This window comes from Protopterus annectens, chromosome 2.part1, assembly GCF_019279795.1.
Source record: "Protopterus annectens isolate FY-2018-M chromosome 2.part1, PAN1.0, whole genome shotgun sequence".
NCBI lineage: Eukaryota > Metazoa > Chordata > Ceratodontiformes > Protopteridae > Protopterus > Protopterus annectens.
In genome coordinates, this window is record NC_056729.1 from 770,835,037 (window position 1) to 770,862,561 (window position 27,525).

At 42.3% G+C, this 27,525-nt stretch overlaps 1 protein-coding gene across 1 annotated transcript in view; it reads right to left on the reverse strand.

Annotated features, from left to right (window-relative positions):
- CLOCK (clock circadian regulator) overlaps positions 1-27,525 on the reverse strand; it is a 2,173,159-nt gene that overhangs the window by 1,035,907 nt on the left and 1,109,727 nt on the right. The window contains exon 10 of the mRNA XM_044062477.1: positions 10,305-10,425. Coding sequence (XP_043918412.1) covers positions 10,305-10,425 — 121 coding nt within the window. The remainder of the gene's footprint in view (positions 1-10,304; positions 10,426-27,525) is intronic.

The following is a 27,525-nucleotide window of genomic DNA, read 5'->3' on the forward strand; positions in this document are numbered from 1 at the left end:
TGCGTTATGTGGCGGATCCTGGCACCCGACAGGCAACTTACAGTGACCTTCTCCTTGTTCAGTCTGGTGAGCGGGACGTCAGTGTGCCGGACAACAGAGTCCCCTATAACAAGTGCATTTGGTGTGTTGTTTGGCCTTAAGGGCTGTGACTGTGAGACACACTGATTTTGTGAGATATGTGATTCGTGGGTATTGGTGAGGGGTGGCTGTTGCTTGGATATCTGCTTAGAAGGTCTTTGCTGTTTAGGCAGATTTTTATTTAGAGCCTCCGAGTATGTTTTTTGTGTTGGGTATGCAGATGCAATAGGTCTGTGTGAGACTAGATTTGTGGTGTGGGTGGTTACCTTTTCCTCCTGACTGACTGTGCCAGTCTTGGGTTGAGAGAGCTCTGCCTCCAGTTTGGCTGTGTAACTGCATCTCTCACATGTATTAGAGTTTGTTGGAAGGAGGAGAGGGTTGTCTGTGTACATAAGGCAATTGTAACATTACCTCAAAATTCCCAAATTCACCAGCTGGACTGGAGAGTAACCTTGAAACTGACCCTTGGACATACCAGATTAGTATAGGGAACTGTTTTTTTATTGATCAGATTAGGGAAGGGAAATGATTTTTCACTTGATCAGGAAGGACCAATCAGGAGCCTAATACTTATGAGAAGTCAAGGAGGGTGTAGTGTTTTAGTTAGTTAGTGTTTCCTTATAAGAGCTGAGCAAGTGCAGGGCTTTAGAAAGAGAATAGAGTGATTACTTTGAGAGTTTGAACAGTTCTAAGGGAAAAAGTGAAGAGCAGACTGTGTGGAACCTGGAATAGTTTAAACCTGTTTAGGCGGCGCTGCCCGATGCTGCTCAGTGTGCAAAACCGCACAAAAAGAGAGTTGTAGGGTTTTAAGAAAGAGATCAAGGAGTTTAGAATTGACCCAAAATGGCCAATAAAACTACAGCTTCTAGGTAGTAACCACTCCTCCAGGGACAGGCAGGCTGTTCAGTGTTAACCACTCCCACTGGTGAACACAGAGACTTCCCTTTAGCCCAAGCAAGCACTGGCCTTCTAGAAACTTCCAAACAGTTCAGAACAGCAAATCTGTAACTGAACTTTCTTCTTTCAGAAAGTGGGAAAAAAAGCAAGATTTATTTTTTTCTTTTTGCTGTAGTTTAAAGGTAGCAGAGATACACAAGCAGCAAAATAATCACAAGAGTGCAATAAATGACCCCACACTTGAGTGCTAGGCCAAAATCAGCTAAAATGCAGTTTTTAGAGAAAAAAACGATTTTAAATTAAGTGCAACACAGGAAATGCAGTAAACAGGCTCTAAATGTGTTACACGTACTGTTACTGTTACAGATATAAACTTTAGCAAGCCGGAAAATGCCAAAAAGTAGGTGGTAAAGCAGTAAAACTTAACAAAAAATCAGAAGAAAATACTTAAAATCACAAAAGTGGCTCCTTTTCTTCTCTCAGCAACAACTAGCAAGCCTGAAAAGACGCCAAAACCATGAGGCAGCCTGGTTTTAAGAGAGACAGATCAAGGAGTTTAGAATTGACCCAAAATGGCCAATAAAACTACAGCTTCTAGGTAGTAACCACTTCCATGACATCAGGTCATCAGGGGTATAAAACATGCAGCCAACGCGATTACATCAGTTTTTCTTGCCCCAGATGTCAGGTGCCCCCCTAATGGGAAGCAATTAAATATAAAAGTACAAAGATATACCTCCAACAAAAAATCAAATACACCAAAAAGGCTGTTAAACATAGTAAAGGAAAGTAGAGGTATAGTCAAAAGAAGTTAGGGGGCTGGAGGGAGGGTAACCAGGACTGCAACAGTGAATACACTCAAACATCTACATTTATGGTAAGTGTACACAACTGTACTATGTTCTTCGTGTTTCACTGTTGCAGTCATTACATTTAGGTAGATTCCCAAAGCTATGGTTAGGAGGAGGAATTTAGATAGCATTAGGGCCAGCTATAAGGCCCTGCAAGACTGCAGTGACAAAGCCAGCTCTGGATTTAAAGAAAATTGGCAAGTGATAATGCTTGGTGAAAGTATGTACAGAACTCCAGGTAGCAGCTTCTAGGATGTCCCTGGTAGGGACGCCTCTGAGAAAGGCTATAGAGGTAGATGCAGCCCTGGTGGAGTGAGGTCTGATCCCCTGGGGGATAGGTTTTCCATGATGCTCATAGCAGAAATGAATGTAATGGCTTATCCATTTAGAAATAGTTTGCTTTGAAATAGCCTTCCCCTCTGCCCCTGCAGCAAATGCCACCAGCAGTTGTTCAGATTTCCTTTGAGGTTTAGTCCTGTCCAAGTAGAATCTAAGTTGTCTGTGCACACCTAAGGAATGCAGTATCCATTCCCCTTTACTCTGTGGATTGGGAAAGAAGGCTGGCAAATTAATGGACTGGATTAAGAGCCACACTGGATACCACCTTGGGCATGAAGGATGGGTTGGTTCTGAGGTACACCCTGTCTGCATGAATGATGATGAAAGGCTCCACTGCCATAAGGGCCTGTAATTCAGATACCCTTCTAGCTGAAGTGATTGCTAAAAGGAAAGCTGTTTTCCAAGAAAGAAATTTTAAGTGTGCAGTAGCAGCTGGCTCGAAAGGAGGTAGAGTGAGTTTCTCCAAGACAAAGTTAAGGTCCCAGGCTGGGGTTGGAGATCTCCTGGGTGGGCTCAAATTTTTGGCCCCTCTGAGGAACTGCTTGAGCAGTGGATGAGAGAAGAGGGGAGGTTCTGTGTTATAATGAGCTGAAATGGCTGAGGTGTGGATTTTAATGGAGGAAAAAGACAGGCCCTTGTGAAGCATCTCAGTTAAGTATTGTAAAATCTGAGTTAAATTGGGCGCTGCTGTGCTCATCCCTTGAGATTGATTCCAGGCACAGAATCTTTTCCATTTTTCAGCATAAGATTTTCTAGTACTAGGCCTCCTTGCCTCTAAAATGATATCCATCACAGGTTTGTTGAGGGATGGTAAAGGAGAGATTAAGTAATTGGCCAGGCTGCAAGGTTCAGTGTTAGAAGCTAAGTGTGCAGAATCTGGTTCTCCTGCTGAGAGAGTAGGGAAGGAGTCTGAAGCAGGTGCCATGGAGATAACCATGACACACTGCGCATGAGGGGGTACCAGTGTTGGCATGGCCAGTCTGGAGCAATCAAAATCATCCTTCATTTGTCTTGTTTGAGTTTTAGTAGTACTTTGGAGAGCAGAAGCAGAGGAGGGAAGGCATAGACTGATAGGTTTTTCCAGCTGAAAGACAGAGCATCCACTTTCCAGGCTTGTTTGTGGGGAGTCCTTGTGCAAAATTTGTCCAACTGGTAGTTCTGGGAAGAGGCAACCAGGTCTATATCTGGGCTCCCCCATTTGCTTATCAACATGTTGAAAATCCTTGGTTCCAGTTTCCACTCGTGTGGGTCCATGAGGTTTCTGCTTAGTCCGTCTTCCAGTGTATTTAATTTTCCCTGGCAGGAATTGAGCTTGTAGGTGCACTTGGTAGCGCAAGGCTGTGTTCCACAATGCCATGGCTAGTCTGCAGAGGGGGTAAGAATGTGTACCCTGCTTGTTTATGTACCACATAACAGTAGTGTTGTCCGTCTTTACCATTAGTTGTCCTGGAAGAATGTAGTCCTTGAAGGCTGTCAGAGCATTCTGTACAGCTAACATTTCTTTTTGATTGATATGCAGATGCATTTGACTTGGGTTCCATTTGCCCTGAATGCACTTCCCTGCCAGGTGAGCCCTCCCCCATACATAGTCTGATGCGTCTGTTGTTAGGGTTTGGGTGGCAGGGGGTGGTGTGAAACGTAGTCCCTTGTTTTGGTGGCAGGCCTCTGCCCACCAAATGAACTCTGGGCATTGGCAAGGTATGACAGTAATCTTTGTTTCTAGGTATTGAGAATGTTGACACCATAGGCTTTTTAGATACCACTGTAGTTTCCTCATATGCAGTCTTGCATATGGAATTAGAAGAATGCAGGAGGCCATGAACCCCAAGGCTTGCAGTATTTGTCTTGCAGATAGCAGGATTTTTGTGGCCACTTGTTTGAAGTAGGTTGTCAAATGAAGCTGTTTCTCTGGCGTGAGGTAAGCCATCTGGGAAGTTGTATTCAAGCTTGCTTCCAGGAATATAATTTGTTGACAGGGTTATCAGGTGTGATTTCTTTTTGTTTACGGTGTACCCCAGACAAGTTAAAACCCTTTGTACAAGGGCCAGATGATTCAAAACTATGTCCTGGCTTTCTGCCTAATTAGACAATTGTCCAGGTATGGGTATATTTGAATATTTCTTTGCCTGCAAAATGCAATAACTGGAGCTAGGCACCTTGTGAATACCCTGGGCACAGTAGATAAACCAAAGGGCAGTGCAGAGAACTGATAGTGCATGTAGTCTGCTTTGAAGGGTAGGTATCTTCTGCAAGATTCCCTGATTGGGATGTGTAGGTATGCTTCTTTTAAATCTATTGTTGCCAACCAGGCATCTTTGCCTAGCATAGTAAGTAATTGGTGAAGAGTCAGCATCTTGAATTTTGGAATCTCCAAAAAGGTGCTTAGAGTAGAAAGGTCCAGGATAGGATGCCATGAATTGTCTTTTCTGGGTACCAGGAAAAGTCTCGCGTAGAAACCTTGTTTCCTTCCCTGTTCTGGTACCAGCTGAATAGCCCCCATGCTTAAGAGAAAGTACTTGTTTTTGGGCCTCTGCCCACTGATTTGGGGGTAGGTACGGCCTCCCGCTTGGCATTGGCAATGCGTGGAAGTGAAATTTGTATCCCTGGGACACTATATTTAAAACCCATTTGCCATGGGTAATGAGTTCCCAATTCTTTGCATGAAGAGCAATTTTTCCCCACAAAGGGGCAGTCAGTTGATAAGTGCTTGGAAATTTTAAAAGGAAGTCATTGAGACAGTTTCCCATAGGGGGAGTCTTATTACCAGATTTGGAAGTGGAGGCCCCCCACTGCTTAGTTCTGTGTGTCCCCTGGGAGTGAAACCTGGGGTTTTTGCTGTGTCTGGGTTTGGCTTGAGAAGACCTGGAAGGGGCTGGAAAGGACCAATTATTAGAGGGCCAGTGTCTACTAAATTTAGGAGGCTGAACTTGTAAAAAATCTTTAACAGTTTGCATAGATTTAGCTTTATCTTTCATCTTTTTAAGAACTTCCTCAGCCTTGTTGCCAAACAGGGGGTCCTGATTTAAAGGAGCATCCAACAATTTAGCTTTAACATGATCAGGCAAAGATTGCTCCTTACACCAAGCATGCCTTCTGAGGACAGACCCAGTAACAGCAGCCCTGCAAGAGGCCTCTAATGAATCAAAACCACATTGCAAAGTATGTTTTCCAACTTATTCAGCAGAATGCATTAAATCCTGTAATTCTTTATTTTCCCAAAACAGTCAGGAATCAACATAATTTTCTGTTTAAGCAGTCCAATAACATGTTGCTGATACTTTAACATGTGAAACTGGCAGTTTAAAGTCTTAATGGCCAAGGTAGCAGAAGTGTAAACCTTCTTACCCCACCTATCCAGCACCCTGGTGTCTCTATCAAAAGGGGTAGGATTTTTAGCAGTAGAAGCCTTAATGTCCTTGGGCCCCTGTGAAATAGTCTCTGGATCTGCAATAGGATTTTTAAAAAGGAACTTGTGGGACTCAGGGACCCTGTAGTATCTGTCAGGTTTTCTGGGAGCAGGAGGCAGGGAATCAGGGGCCAAACTAGATTCCGAAAAAGCATCATCAACAATATCTAGTACAGGAGGAATAGCTAAAGGCCTATGTTGAGGTAGGAGAAGGAAATCCCTAAGCCTGTTTTTTGAATCAGAAAAATACTGGCCTTCCCAGTGGAAATGCTCCCTTAGAGTATGTAAGGTTTTCCCAAAAGAAAAATCCTCAGGAGGGGAAGCAGAGTGAATTAAGTCCTCTGCATCAGAATCTTCATAAGTAGATAAGGGCAAATCCAGATCATCAGAAGAATCAGAAACAACAGAATCCTGATCAGAAGATTCATAATCAACTTCAGTCCTAGGCCTCTTAGAACGGGGGGTTGGCTACCCCTGATAGTTATTAGATCTTCAGCCATTCTTATCATTTGTTTTTTAGGCATAGAGGCCTGAGGATGTGGCCTGGGCGTAATTTTTTTATGCATGGATCGTGATTTAGGCCTAAGTAAAGAAGGAGGCGTCTGTTTAATATGCAAGTCCATAGGCCTGAATACACCCTCAGAAGCCGGAGTCTGCACAGGGGCTCTGGACCCATCCATGGTAGAGACATCCGTGGGTTCCATAGTTGAAGCATCTCGTGGCATACCGGACTCCAAATGGGTCTCAGTAGAGACCTGTGAATCAGAAGTAGTGGGTATCAGGGGCTGCGAAAGCACCTCACTGAGTACGGGCGAACTGGCGATTGGCTTAGGAGAAGTGTCGTCGGCAGTTTTGGACCTCAGCAGCCTGTCTCTGTCTTTATCTTTGCTTTTTTTGGAATCCTGGTAGTTGGAAGGCTAACCGTCGACATTTCTGGATAATTAAATTGAAAACTGAAATATTTAGAGGCAAAAATATACCGACGACAGATAGTGCGCTGATTAAATAAAGCAGAAAACCGACAGCAAGGTACGTCGTGGTCAGTGCCTAGGCAAGGAATACAGTATGAATGAAAATCTTTATGAGGTATTTGCTTTCCACAAGTAATGCAATTATTAACTTTTACTGACATCGGTAAGGAGCAAGAAAAAGTTTCCCCAACAGGGTACTTAGCTTTAGTTGAAGACTTCGGTTCTGAAACTCGAAAACGAAAATTTCAGGAGTCGGCCGACTGGCACTTGCGAACTGCTTCTGCTTTGGGCACCGCACGACAAGAAAGACTGATGTAATGGCATCGCTGCATGTTTTATACCCCTGACGACCTGACGTCATGGAAGAAGGGACAGCAACCGAAGCAGGACCCAAGACTTTGTTAATTAGGCCGACTGAGGGCTTCCTGCAAGCAGATAACCCAAATGTAATGACTGCAACAGTGAAACACGAAGAACATCTTTTGGTTTCCAAGCAGACCATCTCCTCCTGGATTTCTAAAGCCTTTTCCTTTTGTTATTTTTTCATGGCAAATGTCTTTCTTCATCTGTAAAGGCACATTGTATTAGAGTGGTTGCTTCTTCTGTTGCTTTTGTCAAGGGTTTGGTAGCCAACTCCATCCATGAGGCTGCTACTTCGATTTCTGTTCATACTCTAAGCATTATATATTGGATGTTTTTTCCAGGGCCAGGGCAGGTTTTGCCAAGGCTACTATGCATGTGCCTGTAGAGGGCTCTTCTGTGCCTTCCTCCTCCCAGTCCTTCTCTTAGCTCTTGTACTCGCCCTTCTGTGAAGAATACTGCAACAATGATATGAAAGGACATAGTACAATTGTGGAAAACCTTACCATAACAGTAGATATCCTTCTCTTCACTGTTGCAGTATTCCGTCTCCCCCCACCTCTGTTATAGCTCTTGCTCCCGTGTTTTGTTTCCCTCCTGTCCGAAGGGCTCTTGCTTCCTTTTCCAGTTGATTTTATTCTTCTGGATGTGCATGTTCTTCTTTGGCTGTGGGTGTTCTGTTCTTCCTGGGGCTATTTAGTTCTAAGTATTTGCGTCCATACTTCACGTTTATGCCCTATGTCCTGTCTGAGGAGGATACATGTGACATACACTGCCTTTAAGATTTTAATTCTTTGGTATACTGGATGGACGTTGTGCTACCCTTGGCAGGGGATCCCTTTAGTGAAGAATACTGTAACAGTGAAGAGGACATCTATTGTTATGGCAAGATTTTACACAACTGCACTTTTCAAAAGTAACATGACCTGCCACGATACTGGGTGCCCCACTTCCTAAACTTCAGGAAAGGGTCAGAAATTCCACAAATCCACTTCCTAGTTAACAACAAATTAGTAAATAAACAATGTCCATTTAGTGGTGTAAAGTCATGGAATCCATCTGTACTGCCACTGACATGGGTTTAGGAATAAGTTAGGCATAAGAATGAGATGGACATGTCAAAGAGGATGAACTGCTGCTGTCTTGTCCCAAGGGCCAAGTGAGATGGCAAAGAGCAAACTGCACTGTCTGTTATGACTTGGGTGAAAACTAGAGACCTAACAGGAAACAGCAATACTATGAAGAGAGTGACAGACATCAAGAGCATCGCATCTTCAAATTTTACTTCCCAAATTAGAGATCCCGTGAGCTATCTGAATAAATGAAAGTTCTCAGTCACTGACGCAGTTTTCACTATTCCTATGCTTCCCTTTCCTTAATATAAGAAGATAATGGACTCAGTTCCTTAAAATAAAATAAATAAATAAAATAAATAAATACAAATCTCAAGGATGGGGCATCCAGCAAAGAAACATGTGGAGTCAGTTGATAAAGAGGAACTCTGAGTGATAAAATGGATGAACAGATGAGGTTGGGAACCACTTGTTTAATGATGTGCAACTACAGTACTTCTCAAATCACAAATTTATCACAGAGATTACTAACTGCATACTTTATTATCAATCCCTCTGTCACAGAAATGTGCTTAAAGCAAATCTAGTAAAAACATTAAATTAAGCATACAGTACCTACTTAACTCCTTCCCTCCAGTACAGCTATTTCGAGTGTACTTTTTATCTCCCAGTGGGTATGGAATGAGCCTTTAAAAAATTAAGTCATCACCTTACAGTTCAAACATTCACATCTCTGAAACCATAATTGTTACCAGAGGGTTCAGGCACCTAGACAGCGACACATTTCCCTGTGATACATTTGACTGGGGACACATGGCTGAAGTGATATTCAGCTGCAGATAAATATGTCTGTTTGCAAATTCCCTGTGAGCAAAGAGAAGCACACATCTTTAATAAACAAATGCATGGAGGCAGAAGAGGTAATGAGTGTTGTGCTTAGTGTACAGTACATACTTATGTAACTACAACATGTAGAAGTGTGCTGCAGCATGGAACAAATCCTGCAGGCTACTGTAGTCACATTTATGCTCCAGTATGCGTTTTAGGGAATGTTCCCTAGACACTGTGAAGGGGGTAGTGGTCCACACACTCCAATTATAAAGGCACTGCCCATTATGCACTGCATTTTACTGCCACTGACATGGCCTCTGGTCAGCCTGATTCTGATGCCTGCCATATTGCCTGCTGTTTCATGTTTCCTTGGGGACCATGGACATTGTTTTCCCCCTGTGCATTTGGTTATTGAAGTTGTGGGCATGGCAACGTATTCTTCTTTTTGCCCACAGGGAATTTACAAACAGCCATGTACCCCCAATCAAATGTACCACAGGGAAATGTCTCACTGCCTAGGTGCCTGAACCCATTACCAGAAAACTGTAAATGACAAACTATTCAGGATAATCTGATTTTTACATTACTGGCATTCATTCAGTTTTATTTATTTATTTATTTACTGACATTTGTTAACCGGCAAAGTCCACTGGGCCAATGACCCATTTTAAGTGGAGGCCCAGGGAGAAAAGCTCCATACAATCACAGAAATGTTTAACTTTGAAAGTCAAGAAAGTTTTTACACAATAGAAACTGAAGTAGATATACAAGACAAATACATATTTAGAGGTAAACAATAAAAGAAAAATAAACCCAGTGTGCTAGATTTTTAGTCATTCTGTCTCTATATTCTCATAAGTAAGAATACTGTTTAATCAAATAAAGAAAGCAAGAGAGATTGGATGTGAAGACAGAAAGTGTGCATTGCAACTATATTAAAATAAAGGCAGTAAATATTAATTTTGTAATGCTGTATAAACAGCTTGATCTCTCAGTAACCACTCAAACAAGACACACCCTGCCTGCAGTATTTTCTTCATACTGCTGTGAGCTTTCATATGAAGCTATGCAGTTCTGTCTGTGCTACCTGAATGTTAAGATATTTCGAGAAACACGAACATTACTACAATACCAATACAGTATACACATAATATTCATTCTCTTTAGCGGCATTAGACAGAGATCAAATATCAATACAATTATGTTTGCAATCATGTACGCTTTAAGATGAAATATTCTGATACCTTGTATGTAGCATGGTTTTGGAATTATTAATACAAATATGAAAAAGCAATGTCTGACACCTACAGGCGTCAGTAGGAGGTAAGTGCAGAAACGCCTGGAGGCGTACTCGGTTGTAATCAGTTAATATGCTATTTTATCCCTTACTAAACCCACTATTTTGACTAATTTGAAACAAAAACAAACAAATGCAAAGATGATATTCAGAAAATGCTAAGTAGTGATCATTGTGAACATATGTTTAGCACATACTTACATTTTAAGTACTCTGGCATCACTGCATCACCTTCCATTGCGTGGCTGGAGATAATTTTATAAATTTCAGAATGCTCCCCCTCTGGGAGAAAATTTAATAAATTTTGATCTATAAGATCAGACTGCAGAAAAGTAGAAGAAAGAAAGAAAATTAACTTGGTACTTATTCATAACTTACTACATAACCTAAAATAAAAAAAGCAATTCACACTACAGATAGTAAAAGTCAGTGTAAGGCACTCAAGATAATAGGTATCAACCCACCTCCCCAAAAAAATATCAAAAAGTATTAAACATCAAATATAAAAAGAGTAACCACCATATATAAAATGTTAAAATATAAACTCTCAAGTACATCAAAATGTGGTAAAGAAATAGGTGCAGACTTCTGTTGCAGCCTGTGTACAACAAGGTTAGGATGTCACACAAGAAGTGCCTAAAGGTGTTACTGCTCAATGCCAGCAGCTTAAGTAATGAGCTCCACTCCCTTCAGGCTCTCCTCACCTTGAAGAATGTAAACACTTGTAGAGTTACCAAGACATGGTTTAAAGCCAAAAAGTACCCCAGCTGTGCAAGGTTTCAGTGCCTTCCACACTTTTAGATGATCAACTACACAGACAGGGACTAAAGGTGGAGGTGTCTCGATCCACATCAATAGCAAGCATGCCACTAGGTTGGTTAAACAGGATGATGTGCTACAGTTTCTCCACATGCTAATTATCATTGATAAAGTCCCATACCATATCTGTAGCTACAGATCAGGTTCCTATTAGATGACCGAAATGCATGCTATCGAATGCGTTTTGGTCGAACTTAAAACAACGAAAAGGCAAAATAGTGAAGCGGCTTTTAAGCAAATTCTTTCCCAGGGAAAGAATTTGCGTGGCCGCTTCCGTTACTTTGCCGTTTTCGGCACTGTAGTGCGATCTCGGAGTTGGTATATTTAAGTAGGCCCCCCACTTTATGTATTCTTTCAATCTTTTTTTCTTTTTTTTGGAACAGATATTTTTTTCCTTGGGAAAAAAATCGCTGTTCTGAGCTTTTGAGATTGTAAGCTTTCGCTTACATGGGGTCAATTATTCATTGTTCGCTTTTTAAGCGTTCGATGATATAATAAAGACCCCTTACAGATCACTCTCTATGTCCCAAGAAACCCATAGCTCAAACTTAGACTTACAGGAGACACTCATTATTCAACCAAATACCTTACTCACAGGAGACTTTAATTACGCTTCTATAGGCTGAAAATACAATATGGTCTCAAATTTGAAGGTACAGAGACTCCTGCACTTTGTAAGCACAAGCACCCTTGACCAACTAGTGCATACGCCCTCTAAAGATTTTAACATAGTGGAGCTGGCACTCAACAAATATGGAAGAATGCTGCATCCACTAGTCTGATCACAAAGCTGTCTTCTTTGAAATAAAAATCAAACTGGTAACCCCAGTAAAACAGGGACTATTCCAAAGCAAACCACCCTTTTATTAAAAGTTAGTCAAATTTCAATGCCCCACAGAAAGCATAGCAACCTATGCAGAACTGTTGAAAGAAACTACGTACAACCATGTCAATGGCTGCATAGAAGCTGCTGTACCTAGCAGATCATGCTAGAAGCAAACAACCCTGCTGGAACCCTAAATTAAAGAAGCTATACAACAAAAGGAAAAAAATGTCTTTGCTAAAATTAGGAAGTGCACCTCCCAAAAATATAAAAACTCTCATTAAACTAAAGAGAAAACAAAGAGGTCTTGTTAATCTAAGAAAGGCAATTTTGAGGTAAAAAAAGCCTTCCAGACAAAAGATAAATATAATGCCTCCTTCAGCTATGTCAGAAACCTCAAAGGCACCACACAGTATTGTGCCAAACTGGAGATTAATGGTGGCGTATTCACTGAGTTGGAAGATATAGCGATTCTGCTGGCTGAAAAATACAGCTCCAGCTTTACTCCCACTCATCCCCCTCCCCCAACTGAAATAGCTTCAAACATAACCTCTCCAACAATAAATAGGGAGCAGGTCCTATATATGCTCACTAAGGCCAAGAACACAGCCTCAGTGCACCCAGATAACATCCCAGGATGCCTCCTGAATAACATGAAATATGAACCATCAAGGCCACTGGAGTCATTTGTTAACTATAGTCTCAGAACAGGCTTTATAACATGAGAATGGAGGACTGCTACAGTCATCCCTCTTCATAAAGGAGGGCCATCAACAAATCCCAGGAACTACAGACCCATTAGTCTGACTGGTCTTATATGCAAAGCCATGGAATGAATTATCATGGAAATGATCGACAAAACCTTCAGATGCTGAAACTAAACCAGTTTGGTTTCGTCAAAGGCAGCACATGCCTGATAAATCTGGTGGACTTCTTTGAGGTCATCAAGGCAATGGATGAGGGTAAAACACTTCATGCTGCCTACCTTGACCTGGATAAGGCATTTGACACAATACCCCATAACCAGCTGACTTCACAGATAGGATCCAGGAATTAGGATTGGTGAGACCACCTCCACAAAGTGTCCTGTCACCAGCGGAGTCCCTCAGAGTCCGTGTTGGGCCCACTCCTCTTTGGCATCTACTTCTTGAAAATCAACATCAATGTGAAAGGCCTCTGGCTGGCCAGGTTTGCAGATGATTGCAAACTGGCAGCAGTCATAGAATCCTCCCAAGACAATAACATCTTACAAGAGGGACTAACACATACAAACTACTGGTGCTAAAGCTATGGCTTGAAACTTAGTGCCAAGAAATGCATAATACTATCATTTGGGAAGTCAGCCACCCCAGGAAACTATATTATCAAATGCCTTTAAGGGCAGACCCAGAAGTTGAGGATTTGGGAACATATATATATATATATATATATATATATATATATATATATACATACATATAGAAACCTATCCTTTGACCAACATTTGTCCAAGGTAATGTGGGAATCATTCTATGTAGCTCAACTTAAAAGTAACAGCATGGCATCTAGGTCCAGGGAAGTCATTTTGCCACTGTATGCAGCCCTCATCAGACCCAACATTAAATATAATGCCCCATTCAGTGTATACCTGACCAGACACATGCAATAACTGGAACATCTGCAAAGGTTCATAATAAAAGGCTACAGAGCATAAACACAATATCCTATGAGGATCACCTCAAAGCTCTATCTCTATACTCTATCTCCTACAGACTACTGAGAGGCAATCTATGCCTGACGTACAAATCAAAATTGGATCCTGTTCTGATGGACCTTTTGCATATCTGCAAAACAAACAGCATCAGAGCTACTACATCCAGGGACCTCATCTCTGCTTGCAACATAAACAGAACATGTTGGAGAGACAGAAATGTATCTCCACAGAATTCCCATTCTGAGGAACAGGCTCCCCATCCATGTGAAACAAAGCCTCTGCCTAACCCTATTCAAGCATAACCTGGACCAGTGGATGAAATTGGAATTTCATCCCTGGTCTGGTGTCCACGTCTCTGGTGGAAAGACGCAGTCAGTAAATCATGCCTTAACTAACATATGCCTCTTATAAATACATCAGAGATACAATAATTTGTGGGACAATTAGAGTTGCACAGGTAGACCTTCCTATGCCTTTATAAACACCTCTGACACACTACTGATACGAGTCCCTCCTTTCTAATTTGCTTCCTCTTCTTAGTCACTTTCTCCGTAGTGCATTACTTTCTTTAGGCTATTAGTTCTATGCTGATTACATTATCCCTCTCCTAAACCTACTGTATTTCTAATCTTGTCCTATCATATCTTACTTATCCTAACAGCTTTATTGAGTTTTAAACAATATGAATACTTTTAAAGTCAAATCATATACCTATTAAAAATGGTAAGAACGTATTATCACTGTCTTCCCTGTGTAGCACTAGGTCTCCAATTTTAAAAGCATGGTGATCCTTATTAATCCAGACTGCTTTCCTCTTACTTGGGGATCTTTTCCCCATCATCTCAAACTTCTACCTGGTAAACCAGGTACAGGGCTAAAACAAATTAATTATAACAGGAAGGCAGTGAGACTACCATCTGTTTTATTTTATGTTAAAAAATAAATAAAAGTTCTGTTTGCTGAATGTAAATTGCAATGGTTAACATAAAGGAAATGGCATGCTGTAGTTTTTATGTACTTTACCTTTTTCTGCTAAGTTAGTCTCACTAGGCTTATGGCTTATTTTTAGGGGAGACCCAAGGTAGTATTCCTACTGTTTTGTGATAATTTGGCCAGGGCAGTTGGGAATTCCCCTGCACATTCTCCGAGAAGTGTCATGAGATCTCTAATATCCACCTGAGCCTACCACCAACTCGGGCAGATGGGACCTTCATTTAATATTTTATCTACAGGACTGCACTTCAAAAGAGCAGCACTCCCTAAAACTACATGAATCCAGCAGCTGGTGCTAGGGCAGAGCCCAAAGCCTTCTTATCTTTTAGGCATCAAAGATGAATGTGCTGACTGCCGAGCCACTGACACAGCAACTCCATGGAGTCTGCTCTCCACCTCATGGCTTGCTTCATTCTTTAAACAGGATTACGGAGCCTATGTGACAAAATTTGGTCAACTTAATTTGAAGGTACTATAGTGAATGTGAATGTTTAACACCTTTCTGTAGCCTCAACCTTAGATGGTTCCTGCAATAAAGAACACTCCTGTCCACACCAGCAACAAAAGCTTGTCCATATTCAACATCTCACCTTAACTCATAGACAAAAGGCAACTGTCATCTTCACATCATGACCACTATTTAAGAAGGTAATGGCAAAGGTTCACAAATCGATTGTCAGCAAGACTTCCTCCAATGGATCCCTGAAATGTATTACATATGAAGACTTTCTGAGATTACCTTTTCTCTATACACAGAGGCATTCGTGCACTGATACTGTGTACTGAGCTACCCCATAAGAGTTAGGCACTTCAGGTGCACTATGACCTACTTGTTAATGCAAGTAGGTTCCCCTCTAATACACTGACTGGCATCTCAAACCTCCCCTCAAAGGAAAACTACACATTAGTGATTACACTATAATCCCAATGGCCATAGGTCTGATGGCTAATGAAAGTCATAGGGGTCACTAAAAGAAGAAAGTCATTATCTCTGAATGCAGATAGGTTTGTTTACACAAGAAATAATGAGTGCAACATTAAAGCAAAATCAAGGAAGTAAACATTGTCCTCATTATTTCTGTACTTAATTTACTATTTCACATTTAACTCATGATTCTTAGACCCTGCTTTCTGAAATCTGGTTCCCTTAATTTTAATATATTCATACACAGACGATTCAGTAACTTCATGCCATTCTTATGATACCAACTACTACTCAGTTTACCTTCCTTGTCCACATTCTGTAGAAAGCAAAAGGGGTGACTTTTTAGATAGATAGGGTAAAGTAACCAATGAGTGAACACCACCATCACAGTGTCACAGTTTAATATTGTAACAGCAAATGTTAATGGATAACAAACATCACAGTATATAGATAACAGACCAGCAGTTCAAGTCTTCCCTGCTGCAGGATTAGTTTACCTTACTGTCATACTCACCATAACATTCCATCTGAGTAGTTGTACTTCATTTGTCTTCAACCTGTGGGTCACAGATCCATATCAGATCCGAGCCGGCAACTTTTACTAGCATCTGTTCCGAGCTCCAAACTCCTCCCCTTACCCACAATACACCACCACTGCCTTTCATACACAGATCGAGTTTGCTGAACCTTATACTGATGACCCGACCTGAAAAAATTACTTGTTACCTATCCTGCTGATCATATGCCAAGGTCCGGGGGAAAGAGGGAGGGACGGTTGTCAGATGGAATGTTATGGTGAGCACATAACTTCTTTATCTGAAGTAGTTTACTTCATTTGGTCTTCAACCTGCGGGACAGAGTCTCCAGCTACTATACTCCTGGGAGGCCCTCATGGAAGGATATTCCAGAGCACCGCGGAAACAAAGGATGCTCTCCTTCTGGAAGTCAAATCCAATTTGTAATGAGAAATAAACGTATGAGATTAGGACCAAGTAGCTGTAGAACAAATAAAAGGCCGCAGACGTAGCCATGGACCTAGTGGAATGAGCTTTCACCTGACCTGAAGGAGACATGCCTCTGTCCTTATAGACCTGAAGGATGTATGAAGAAATCCATCTAAGGATACAAACAACTGATCAGATTTACGGAAATTTTTTGTCCTGTGTAAACAGAATCTTAACTGTCTATGAACATCCAACAGGTGGAGTTTGTATTCCTTCTTATTAGTAAAATTAGGAAAAAACACAGGCAAATTGATGGTCTGATTGATATTGACTGGTGATGCCACCTTAGGAAGAAAGGATGGATTGGTTAGAAGAGAAACCCTATATTTGTGAAAAATCATGTAAGGAACATTGATGGACATGGCCTGTAATTCGGAAACCCTTTTGGCAGAGGTAATAGCCACCAGAAAAGCTGTTTTCCAAGATAAATATTTCAGATCTGCAGTTGCGGCAGGCTTGAAAGGCGGAGCGATCAAAGTTTGAAGAACCATAGTAAGGCCCCATGGGGGAACAGAATCTTTGAACAGGGGACATAACAAAAAGGTGCCTTTAATAAAGGCTTTACACAGTCTGGAAGAGGTTAAGGAGGCAGAATTCTTGCCCACATGAATATGAGAGTTGGCAGCCAACTGAACCTTGACAGAAGAAGAAAGTACAGTTGTGTACCTACCATAAATGTAGATGTTTGAGTGTATTCACTGTTGCAGTCATTACAATTGGGTTATCCTGCTGGCAGGCTACCTGCAGTCAGCCTGAGTTCCAAAGTCTAGGTCCGGCGTTGGTTGCTGTCGCCTCTTCCCTGACGTCAGTGCACCAGGGGTATATAAGATGCAGCTGACGCCATTTTCTTCAGTTTTTCTTGCCCCGGATGTCAGGTGCCCCTAAAATTGTAGGCTAAATTATGCCAATAAGCATGCATGCACAAAAAACAACTTTTCCTTCATCTACAAGCAAATACACCACATAGGTTGTATAGAGTAGAAAAGTACAGTTAGGTCCCAGCAAAGAAAAAAGGGGGGATGGAGGGAGGGTAACCTGGACTGCAACGGTGAATACACTCGAACACCTACATTTATGATAGGTACACAACTGTACTATGTTCATCATGTTTCACTGTTGCAGTCATTACAATTGGGCTGAATCACAAAGCTAAGGTTGGGAGGCTGGAGCTAAATAGGATTAGGAGAGGCTATAAGGCCCTGCAGAACTGCAGTGGCAAAGCCTGTCCTGGTTTTACAGTAGAGAGTAAGTGATAGTGCTTTGTAAAGGTATGCACTGAACTCCAAGTTGCAGCCTCTAAGATGTCTTTGGTTGGTACTCCTCTGAGGAAGGCTGCTGACGTGGCTGCTGCTCTGGTTGAATGTGGCCTAATGCCCTTAGGCACTGATTTGCCATGCTGTGAATAGCAGAAATGAATGCAATGGCTTATCCGCTTTGAAATAGTCTGTACTGAGATAGGCTTTCATTGTGATGCTGCAGCATATGCCACTAGAAGTTGATCAGTCTTTCTGAAAGCTTTAGTTCTGTCCATGTAGAAGCGTAGCTGTCTGCGAATGTCCAAAGAATGCAGAATTCTCTCACCCTTATTCTGTGGGTTTGGATAAAAAGTAGGCAAATGAATTGTTTGGTTAAGGGCCACACTGGACACTACCTTAGGCATAAATGTAGGGTTTGTCCTCAGCGAATCCCTGTCAGGATGGAAAATGATAAAAGGTTCCACAGCCATGAGTGCCTGTAACTCTGAGACTCTTCTAGCGGAGGTTATTGCTAGGAGCAGAGCTGTTTTCCAGGATAAGAATTTTATGTCAGCTGCAGAGGCTGGCTCAAACGGAGGCAGTGTGAGTTCTTCCAAGACATAGTTGAGGTCCCATGAAGGTATCGGTGCTCTCCTTGGAGATCTTATGTTTTTGGCCCCTCTGAGGTACTGCCTCAGTAACGGATAATTAAAAATAGGTGGTTCTGTATTGTAATGAGCTGAAATGGCAGAGGCATGAATTTTAATTGATGAAAAGGAAAGGCCTTTATCCAGCATCTCAGTTAAGTATTGCAAAATCTGAGGAATATTTGGAACAATCGTGTCAATGCCTTGTGCTTGTTTCCAAGCACAGAATCTCTTCCATTTGTCTGTATAAGATTTTCTGGTGCTAGGCCTCATTTTCTGGTGCTAGGCCTCCTGGCCTCCAAAAAACATCCATCACTGCTTTAGAGAGAGGTGTGTCTTGAGAGGCTATATTATCTGCCATGCCACAAGGTTTAAGGTTTTGAGTTGGCTGTGCAGTATCTAGCTGTCTTGCTGGGTCAATAAGGGAGGAATTTGAGGTAATGTCCAGGCTGGGCAGTGAGACAAGCTCTTTAGGATTGGGTACTAGTGCTGGCGGGGCCAGTCTGGGGCAATCAGTATCATGTTTGGTTTCTCTTGTCTGACCTTGAGGAGTACCTTGAGGAGGAGAGGCAGAGGAGGAAAGGCATATACTGCTAGATTTTCCCAGCTGAAAGATAGAGTATACACTTTCCATGCTTGCTTGTGATAAGTCCTTGTGCAGAATCTTTGTAGTTGGTAGTTGTGAGGGGAGGCAAATAGGTCTATGTCCGGGCATCCCCAGGTCCTTGTTATCATGCTGAAGACTTGTGGATCCAATTTCCACTCGTGGGGATCCATTAGATTTCTGCTTAGTTCGTCTGCCAGAGTATTTTTCCTTCCTTGCAGGAATTGAGCTTGCAGATGTACTTGGTAAGTCAATGCTCTGTACCACAAGTTTATGGCTAGCCTGCACTTTCATTGTGCCATAGGGTCTCCTGCCCACCCTTGGACTCGCGCACCTGTTAGACTCCTTGGTCTGTGTTTCAAGACGGGACGGGTGGGTCACCCTGCTTGTTTATGTACCACATGACTGTAGTATTGTCCGTCTTTATTAGTAGTTGTCCTGGATGAAGTTGATCCTTGAAGACTGTTAGGGCATTCTGAACAGCTAGCATCTCTTTTTGATTTGATATGTAGATGCATTTGACTTGCGGACCATGTGCCCTGAATACATCTTCCTGCCATATGGGCCCCCCAGGCGTAATCTGATGCATCAGTTGTCAATGTCTGCCTGGCTGTGGGTAAGGTGAATAGCTGTCCCGTGTTGTGGTGACAGGCTTTTGCCCACCATCGAAACTCCTGTTGCAGGCAGGGAATGAGGGTAATTATTGTTTCCAGGCTGTGGCAATGTTGAGTCCAAACACATTTTAGATACCATTGAAGTTTCCTCATATGCAGTCTTGCATATGGAAATAGCAGAATGCAGGATGCCATGAAATCCAAGGCCTGCAGAATTTTTCTTGCAGATAACTGGGTCTTTGTTGCCAACAGTTTGAAATAAGTAGTCAGTTGTCTGTGTTTGTCTGGCGTGAGATAAGCCAGCTGGGCAATTATATTTAAGCTTGAACCCAGGAATATTATCTCTTGAGAGGGTACGAGTTTTGATTTCTACTCGTTTACTGTGTACCCTAGAGTTGTCAGTAATCTTTTTACAAACGCCAGATGCTGTAGTAGCATGTCCTTGTTCTCCACTTGAATAAGGCAGTCGTCCAAGTAAGGATATATCTGTATTCCTCTTTGTCTGCAAAATGCAATTACTGGTGCCAGGCACTTTGTGAAGACCCTGGGCGGAGTAGATAAGCCAAAGGGCAGTGCAGAGAATTGGTAGTGCATTGAGCCAGCTTTGAATCTGAGGTATCTTCTGCATGTTTGTCTGATTGAACAACTCTTCCACTATAACCTCCTCATCCCTTCCAAACACACTTTAACACCTACACTAACAAAATTACCCAACTTCCTAACTGGCATTTCTAAACCCAGCTATCTACTAGCTAAATTTCACAGACTAGTACACATCAAATATAGCAACCTAAAAACTAAACAAACATTTAACTATTACTGTAAGCCTCTCCAACCTAAGGACTTTATATTTCTCCACTCCTTAATAGATGGGGACATTCATCCAAATCCTGGCCCAACATCCATCACTGCCACTACAAACTGTTCCCAAGGCAAAACTACCACTTTACCTCTGATCAATCTATCTAATTCACTCTACATTGCTCATCTTAACATACGTAGCATATGCAATAAAATCCCTCAAGTTCATGCCCTTCGAGATATCCACCAATTTGGTATCCTTCGCTTATCAGAAACATGGTTAAAACCCACAAAAGATAATGAAATCACCCCTCCAGGATACAGTATAATTTGGCTAGATCACAAATCAAAAAAAGGAGGAGGAGTAGCAATTCTCTATAAAGCACACACACAACTTAGCACTGTAAATCTTAACCTATCTTTAAACAACAGTGCTGAAACAATTATCTCCAAATTCCAGCTTAACAGACATAAAGCCATAAACATAATCTGCGTGTATCTTCCTCCAGGTAACAACATCTGTATACTTGAACATATCCTAAATTTTCTCTCTTCTAATCTCCCACAGGAAACCATAGTTCTAGGAGACTTTAATATTGATTGGAATTCATGTAGCAGTACAAACCCTACCAACCATATTAACCTTTATGGTTTCTCACAAGCTATTAACTCCCACACCAGAATTAATAGACTTAACAATAAAGAAAGCACCTCGGATTGGATTCTTACTAACAGCCTCACCAAACTTACACAACAGGAACTCTCCCAGACGACCTTAGTGACCACCCGCTAATATACATAATCAGACATAAAACCAACCCAACTTTCCCTAACATTTTTAGAACAGTCCGCACCAAAAAGCATTTTAACCTTGAGCTGTTCCAAACAGAACTTAAACAATGTAATTTGTCACCATTAAGATCACTCCCTATAAATAAAGCAGTTGAATACTTTAACTCCACATTCCTAACAATCCTGGACCATCACGCCCCAATACGTTGTACTAGAAATAAAGCTAAACCTGCACCTTGGCTCTCAAACAAAACTAGGCAACTAATCCTTCACAGAAATAAATCCTGGGCAAAATGGTGAACTACTAAGAATTCTACACATCACCTAGCCTATAGACAACAAAGAAATAATACAAAAAAAACCATCCTACTAGACAAAAAGAACCACTATCTCCAGCTACAACAATCCTCCCTCAAGGAACCACAAACGTTTTGGACTAGTATTAACAAACTTCTTTATCCAGGTGAAGCTATTACCCCCAACCCCTCAGGCTCTAACCCTGAAAATTTAACAGAAACAGCTAATGCCTTTAATTCTTTCTTTACCAATACTATCCAAACTTTGGCTAGCCACCTATCCCCTGATACCTCTAAACTGCAAACTCCCACTACCAAACCACCCCCAGCATTTAATTTTGAACCAGTGCCTACATCTTATATCTGCTCCCTACTCCAAAAGCTAAAACCAACTAACCCCTCAGCTGACAAACTCCCAGCTGAATTCCTGCAAAAAGCAGCTAAAGCCATAGCTTATCCCATCTCCACACTGATAAATAGAACCATAAATGAAGGTATTATCCCATCCATCTGGAAAATTTCCCATATCATCCCACTACATAAAGGTGGTAGCTCCAATGACATGTCCAACTTTCAACCAATAGCTATACTCTCCCCACTTGCAAAAATAATGGAAAAGTGCATCCACTAACAGTTACTTAACCATCTTCTCCATCACAACCTACTAGCTAACTGTCAACATGGATTTAGACCTTTTCACAGTACCATAACAAAAATATTCTTTCCTCTGCAGTCTTTGTCGATTTATCGAAAGCTTTTGACATGGTTAATCACCAAATCCTTCTACATATTCTGAAGTCCATATCACTTGACCCACTATCTATGAAATGGTTCACATCCTACCTTGAAAACAGACAGCAGGCTGTACTCTGGCAAAATAAACTATCTAATCACCTTCCTATCTCACTAGGTGTCCCACAGGGCTCCATATTAGGCCCTCTCTTGTTTTCCATTTATATCAATGACCTCCACTTAGCCATTCCATTCACCACATGCATTCAATATGCAGACGACTCTACTATAGTCTGTTCAGCCACCTCCCAGACCAAACTCCAGTCTCTTACACAAAAAGTTTTCAATACGGTAGAACACTGGTTCTCTAACCGCTGCCTCCTACTAAACCCCCCAAAAAACTAAACTTTTACTCTTTACACCAACCCAAAAGTCTACCCCTTTACACTTCACTCTCACATCAAATAATAGGTTCATAGGTTGATACTAAGCTATCTGCCCTAGGACATTTATAAGCCTAGCCAGAGTATGTTTGGCTTTCGCCACCCTTTTAGATTAGTTGACTGTGCCTCGGTATAGTAGGTCACAGAAGGTAGCCCTTTTAAGGTTTGTTTACTGTACCTCTGTCAAGCAGTGACACAGAAGAGATCCCAGGGGTAAACTTACGATCTCCCATCCATTCGTCAAGATTTCTCTTGAAGAGGGTCAGTGAGGGGCTCTGCCTGACATGGATTGGGATTTTGTTCCAGAGTGAGGGGAGCCGCTGGGATATGAATCTGTCCCTCCAGCATGTCCTATTTATTTCTGTGCTGAGGTTCAGGTCCCTGGAGCATGTAGCTCTAAGGGATTTAGATTTCCTAAGGTGGAACATGTCCATTAATTCTGGGTTGGACATGGCTTTATATGTCAGACACAGATCGCCTCTGAGTAGGCGGTACGCAACTGAGTAGAGCTGGAGTTTCTTTAGCCGAACTGCATAGGGCATCTGTTTGAGCCCCTTGATCCTCTTGGTGAGATACTTTTGGGGTCTTTCCAGTTGCTGAAGGTGTCGGGTAAGGTACATCCCAAACGGGGCATTGTACTCAATTATGGGCCTGATAAGTGATGAGTAGAGGGGCACAATGACCTCTCTTGATCTAGATGTGAACCCTTTCATGATAAGGTGGGCTATACAGAAGGTCTTTCTAACCACTTTGGCAACGTGATTGTCAAAGGAGAGATTGCTATCTACTTGGGTCCCCAAGTCCCTAATTACTTCTTCCAGATTAATGGATTACCACCTATGTGGTAATTTGTGGGCACTTTGTTTTTCCAAAGGGATGACAATGCACTTTTGGCATTTAGCTTTAGGCCATGGCTCTGGCACCAGTTATCCGTCTCTGTGAGACCCTTTTGGAGGATGCTTGTGTCAGTCGGAGAGTCGATTATAGCACCCAGTTTGCAGTCATCTGCGAACTTGGTCAGCCATAGTCCACCTGTGTTAGCCTGTACCTCGGAGAAATATATACCGAACAAGAGAGGTCCCAGGACTGAGCCTTGTGGGACACCACTTGTAACTGGTTTAGAGTCTGACATGGCACCTGCTATTCTGACCATGTGGGTTCTATCCCTGAGCCAGTTTGCAACCCATCTTGTGACATAGGGGTTGATATTTAAGCTGGTGAGCTTATTTATGATGCTCGAGTGGGATATTGTGTCAAAGGCCTTTGCGAGGTCCAGCTAGGCTGTGTGGACCACCTTCCCTTCATCTTTGGCTTTGGTAACTGTTTCAAAGAAGTCGACCAGGTTCAAGAGGCAAGATCTGCCCTTAACGAAGCCGAATTGGGTAGGATCCAGTGTCTGGAGGTTCCCAATGTTTTTGTTTATGATTTCCATGATGATACATTCCATAGCTTTGCAGACCAGGCTAGTCAGGCTTATAGGTCGATAGTTTCCGGGGTCTGTTGTGGCACCACCTTTGTGGAGTGGGACCACTGTTGCTGTACGCCATTCCTTGGGAACATATCCTGTAGTAAGGCTGAGACTGAACAGTGACTTTATATGAGGGTTTAGTTATTCGCGGTGCCCGAAGCAAAAGCAGTTCGCAAGTGCCGGTCAGCCGACTCCTGAAGTTTTCAAATTCGAATTTCAGATCCGAAGTCTTCATTAAAGTTAAGTACCCCTTTGGGGAAACTTTTTTCTTGCTCCAGACTGATGTCAGAAAAAGTTAATAACTGTATTCCTTGTGGGAAGTGGGACACCGTCTGGTCCCATTGATGCTGTGTTTTTTGCTTTGGAGAGGGCAGCTCTCACCTGTGCATCTGTGATCTCAGGAAGGCTACACTCTGTTGGGATAGACATTTGCTCTTTTGGGGGGGGAGAAGTTTGCACTGAACCTTTCTGCCAGGATGTTGGCAATGTCTATGGGTTCAGTGAATTTTTTGTCATTTTGCACTAACTCAGAGCATATCTGGGAGTTGCCTCCCAGGTTTCTGACATAACTAAAGAAGGCCTTGTGATTATCTTTAGTGTCTTGTGCAATTTTTCTTTCAAAGCTGGCCTTAGAAGATTTTATGAGGGATCGTAGTTTCTTGCTAGTACTGATCAGTGACGCCTTCCCTTTTTGGGATTTTGCTCTGTCATGTAGTAGCTTTCTCCTTCTGTTGTAACCACTGGTTATGTTCCTGTACCAACCCTGACTAACATTTCTCTTGACTCTAATCTTCTAATGGCACTCTTATTTCTCCTGACCCAACCACTAAACTATTAGGAATTACAATTGACAATAATCTCAACTTTGATACCCACATAAATACCATGGTAAACTCAGTTAACAGAAAATTAGGATCCCTCTACAGAATAAAACCCTTTCTTACACCAGTAGCTAGGACTGCTATAGCTAGAACTCACTTATTCTCAACCCTTCTTTATGCCTTTCCCATTTACACTAACCTCTCAAAAAATAACTTCAACAAACTAGCTATATCCTATAATAACATCACCAGGTTCGCTACAGGCTCTCCTTTGAGAACTCATCACTGTCTAAATCTGAAACAACTAGGCTGGTTAGAATTACTGAATCAGATTCAATTCCATCAACTTACAATAACACATAAGACCTTTTATCAACCCAGCAACACTCCCATACTCTCCAGCTTCATTATACCATATAACAATCTCAAAAATTTACACTCCTCAAACAAAATGCTTATGAATACTACTAAATCTAAAAACTTAGCAGGCGACTCCTTGTTCTCTAACTCTGTCGGAAAAGTATGGAATCAACTACCACCTGACCTTACATCTCAGACCTCTCTCCCACTTTTTAAAAGAAATCTAAAGCTTTATTTCAATAACTTTTAGTTATGTATTTACCATAACTTCGGATGTATGGGATCCATCTCGCCTACATTCATAACTGATGGGTTCGGAGCCGATCCATCGGCTCCGACTCGGCCAACTAGTATACTAGAATGAAGTCTCTTATTGGCTGGGCCACCCTCTATCCCAGGATGCACCACACCTGCTTCCCCAGATCTTGTTTGTTCACTTTCATACTTACATGCAAACACAGAAAAAATACCAGTTACTCCAACCAACTAAAGTTCTTCAAGAGAAGCTCTCCAAATGGACCAACATTTCCTCTAAATCCGAATGGAAGGGGGAAAGGAGGGTGGTACGAATGAATGTGAGATGGATCCCATACATCCGAAGTTATGGTAAGTACATAACTAAAAGATGTAATGGGATCCTATCTTGCCTACATTCATAACTGATGGGACAGCGTCCCTAGCACCTAAATCCCGGGTGGCTCATTGGAAAACACTCCTGAGAACTGTGGAACCGAAGGAAGCCCTGCCTCGAGAAGCCACATCTATTTTGTAATGAGAAATGAAAGTGTGCGGAGAAGTCCAGGTAGCCGCAGCACAAATATCATCTATTGATAATTTGGAGTGGAATGCTACAGAAGTAGCCATTGCCCTGGTAGAATGAGCCCTGACTGGAAAGGGAAGCTCTTTGTCAGCCTGCGAATAAATGAAACAGATGCAATCTTTAATCCATTTGGCTATGGAGGTTTTAGCCACTGGTTGACCCAACCTGTTTTTTGCAAAGGACACAAACAGTTAATTTGACTTCCGCGTCTGAGTAGTCCTGTTCAAATAAAAACGCAGTTGTCTATGGACATCCAACTGATGAAAGATATATTCTGAGTTATTGGAGAATTTGGGAAAAAATACCGGGAGCTCTAGGGACTGTTGAATGCAGGAAGAAGATGCTACCTTTGGTAAAAAAAGAGGGATTTAATTTAAGAGACACTCTATCTTTGTGAAAAATCAAATAAGGAGGATTAGAACAAAGAGCCTGGAGCTCTGAAACCCGCTTGGCCGAAGTTATGGCCACTAAAAAGCGGTCTTCAAGACAGGAATTTCATATCACAGGTAGCTGCTGGTTCAAAGGGGCGGGCAGTTAAGGCAGCCAGGACCATATTTAGGTCCCAAGGGGGCACAGGATGAGATATCGGGGGCCTAAGGAGCCACGCTCCTTTAAGCAAAGACTTGCAAAGCTTGTTTGCCATTAATGAAGGTTCAAAAGAAACATGAAAATTAGAGATGGCCGCTAGCTGAACCTTAATCGTAGAAACTGAAGAGCCCAACTGAAAAAGAGAGGCCAGGAAATTTAAGACCTCCGGTACTGGGGCAGTAAGAGGGTCTATACCTCGTCGCTGTGCCCAAAGGGCAAACCTCTTCCATTTGCTGGAATACAGTTTGATAGTGGAAGGTTTGTGAGAAGAGGACAAAATGTGGATAACCTCTGGAGAGAGGCAACTGTCCCTGACTAAGGATGGAAGTGGAGTAACCACGCAGCCAACCTCAAGGACCTGAGAGATGGGTGAGACTGTCCTGACTGATGAGTCAACAGGTCTGGCACCGGGTCCAGAAACCATGGACCTTCCAGCGCATACCTCCGAAGGAAGGGGAACCAAACCTGACGAGGCCAGTGCGGGCAATCAAAATCATGTCGCTTCCAGGTAAATTGCCTTCTGTATCACCCTCGGCAGGAGGGGAACCGGAGGGAAAGCATAAAGGAGACCGGGGCCAAATGTGGGTTAGAGCGTCCTGGGAATCTGTCCCTGAGAGAGAGTCAGAGTGAAGAACTCTCTGCACTTGCATTGTGGGGCTGGCAAACAAATTGCAGCAAGGGAGACCCCATTTGGCGAAGATTTTCGCAGCCACTCTTTGGTTGAGGGACCACTCGTGGGGTAACAGGATAGTCCTGCTTAGTCTGTCCGCAATCACATTGGATTTCCCGGGATGTGCGTTGCCATTAGGAAGCGGTTGGTAGCTACCGCCCAGTGCCAAAGTCTCATGGCTTCTCTGCACAGTGGGTACGACCTGGTCCCCTTGCTTGTTTATATACCAAACTACCGACATGTTGTCGGATAGGATAGCAATCAGACCTTGCGG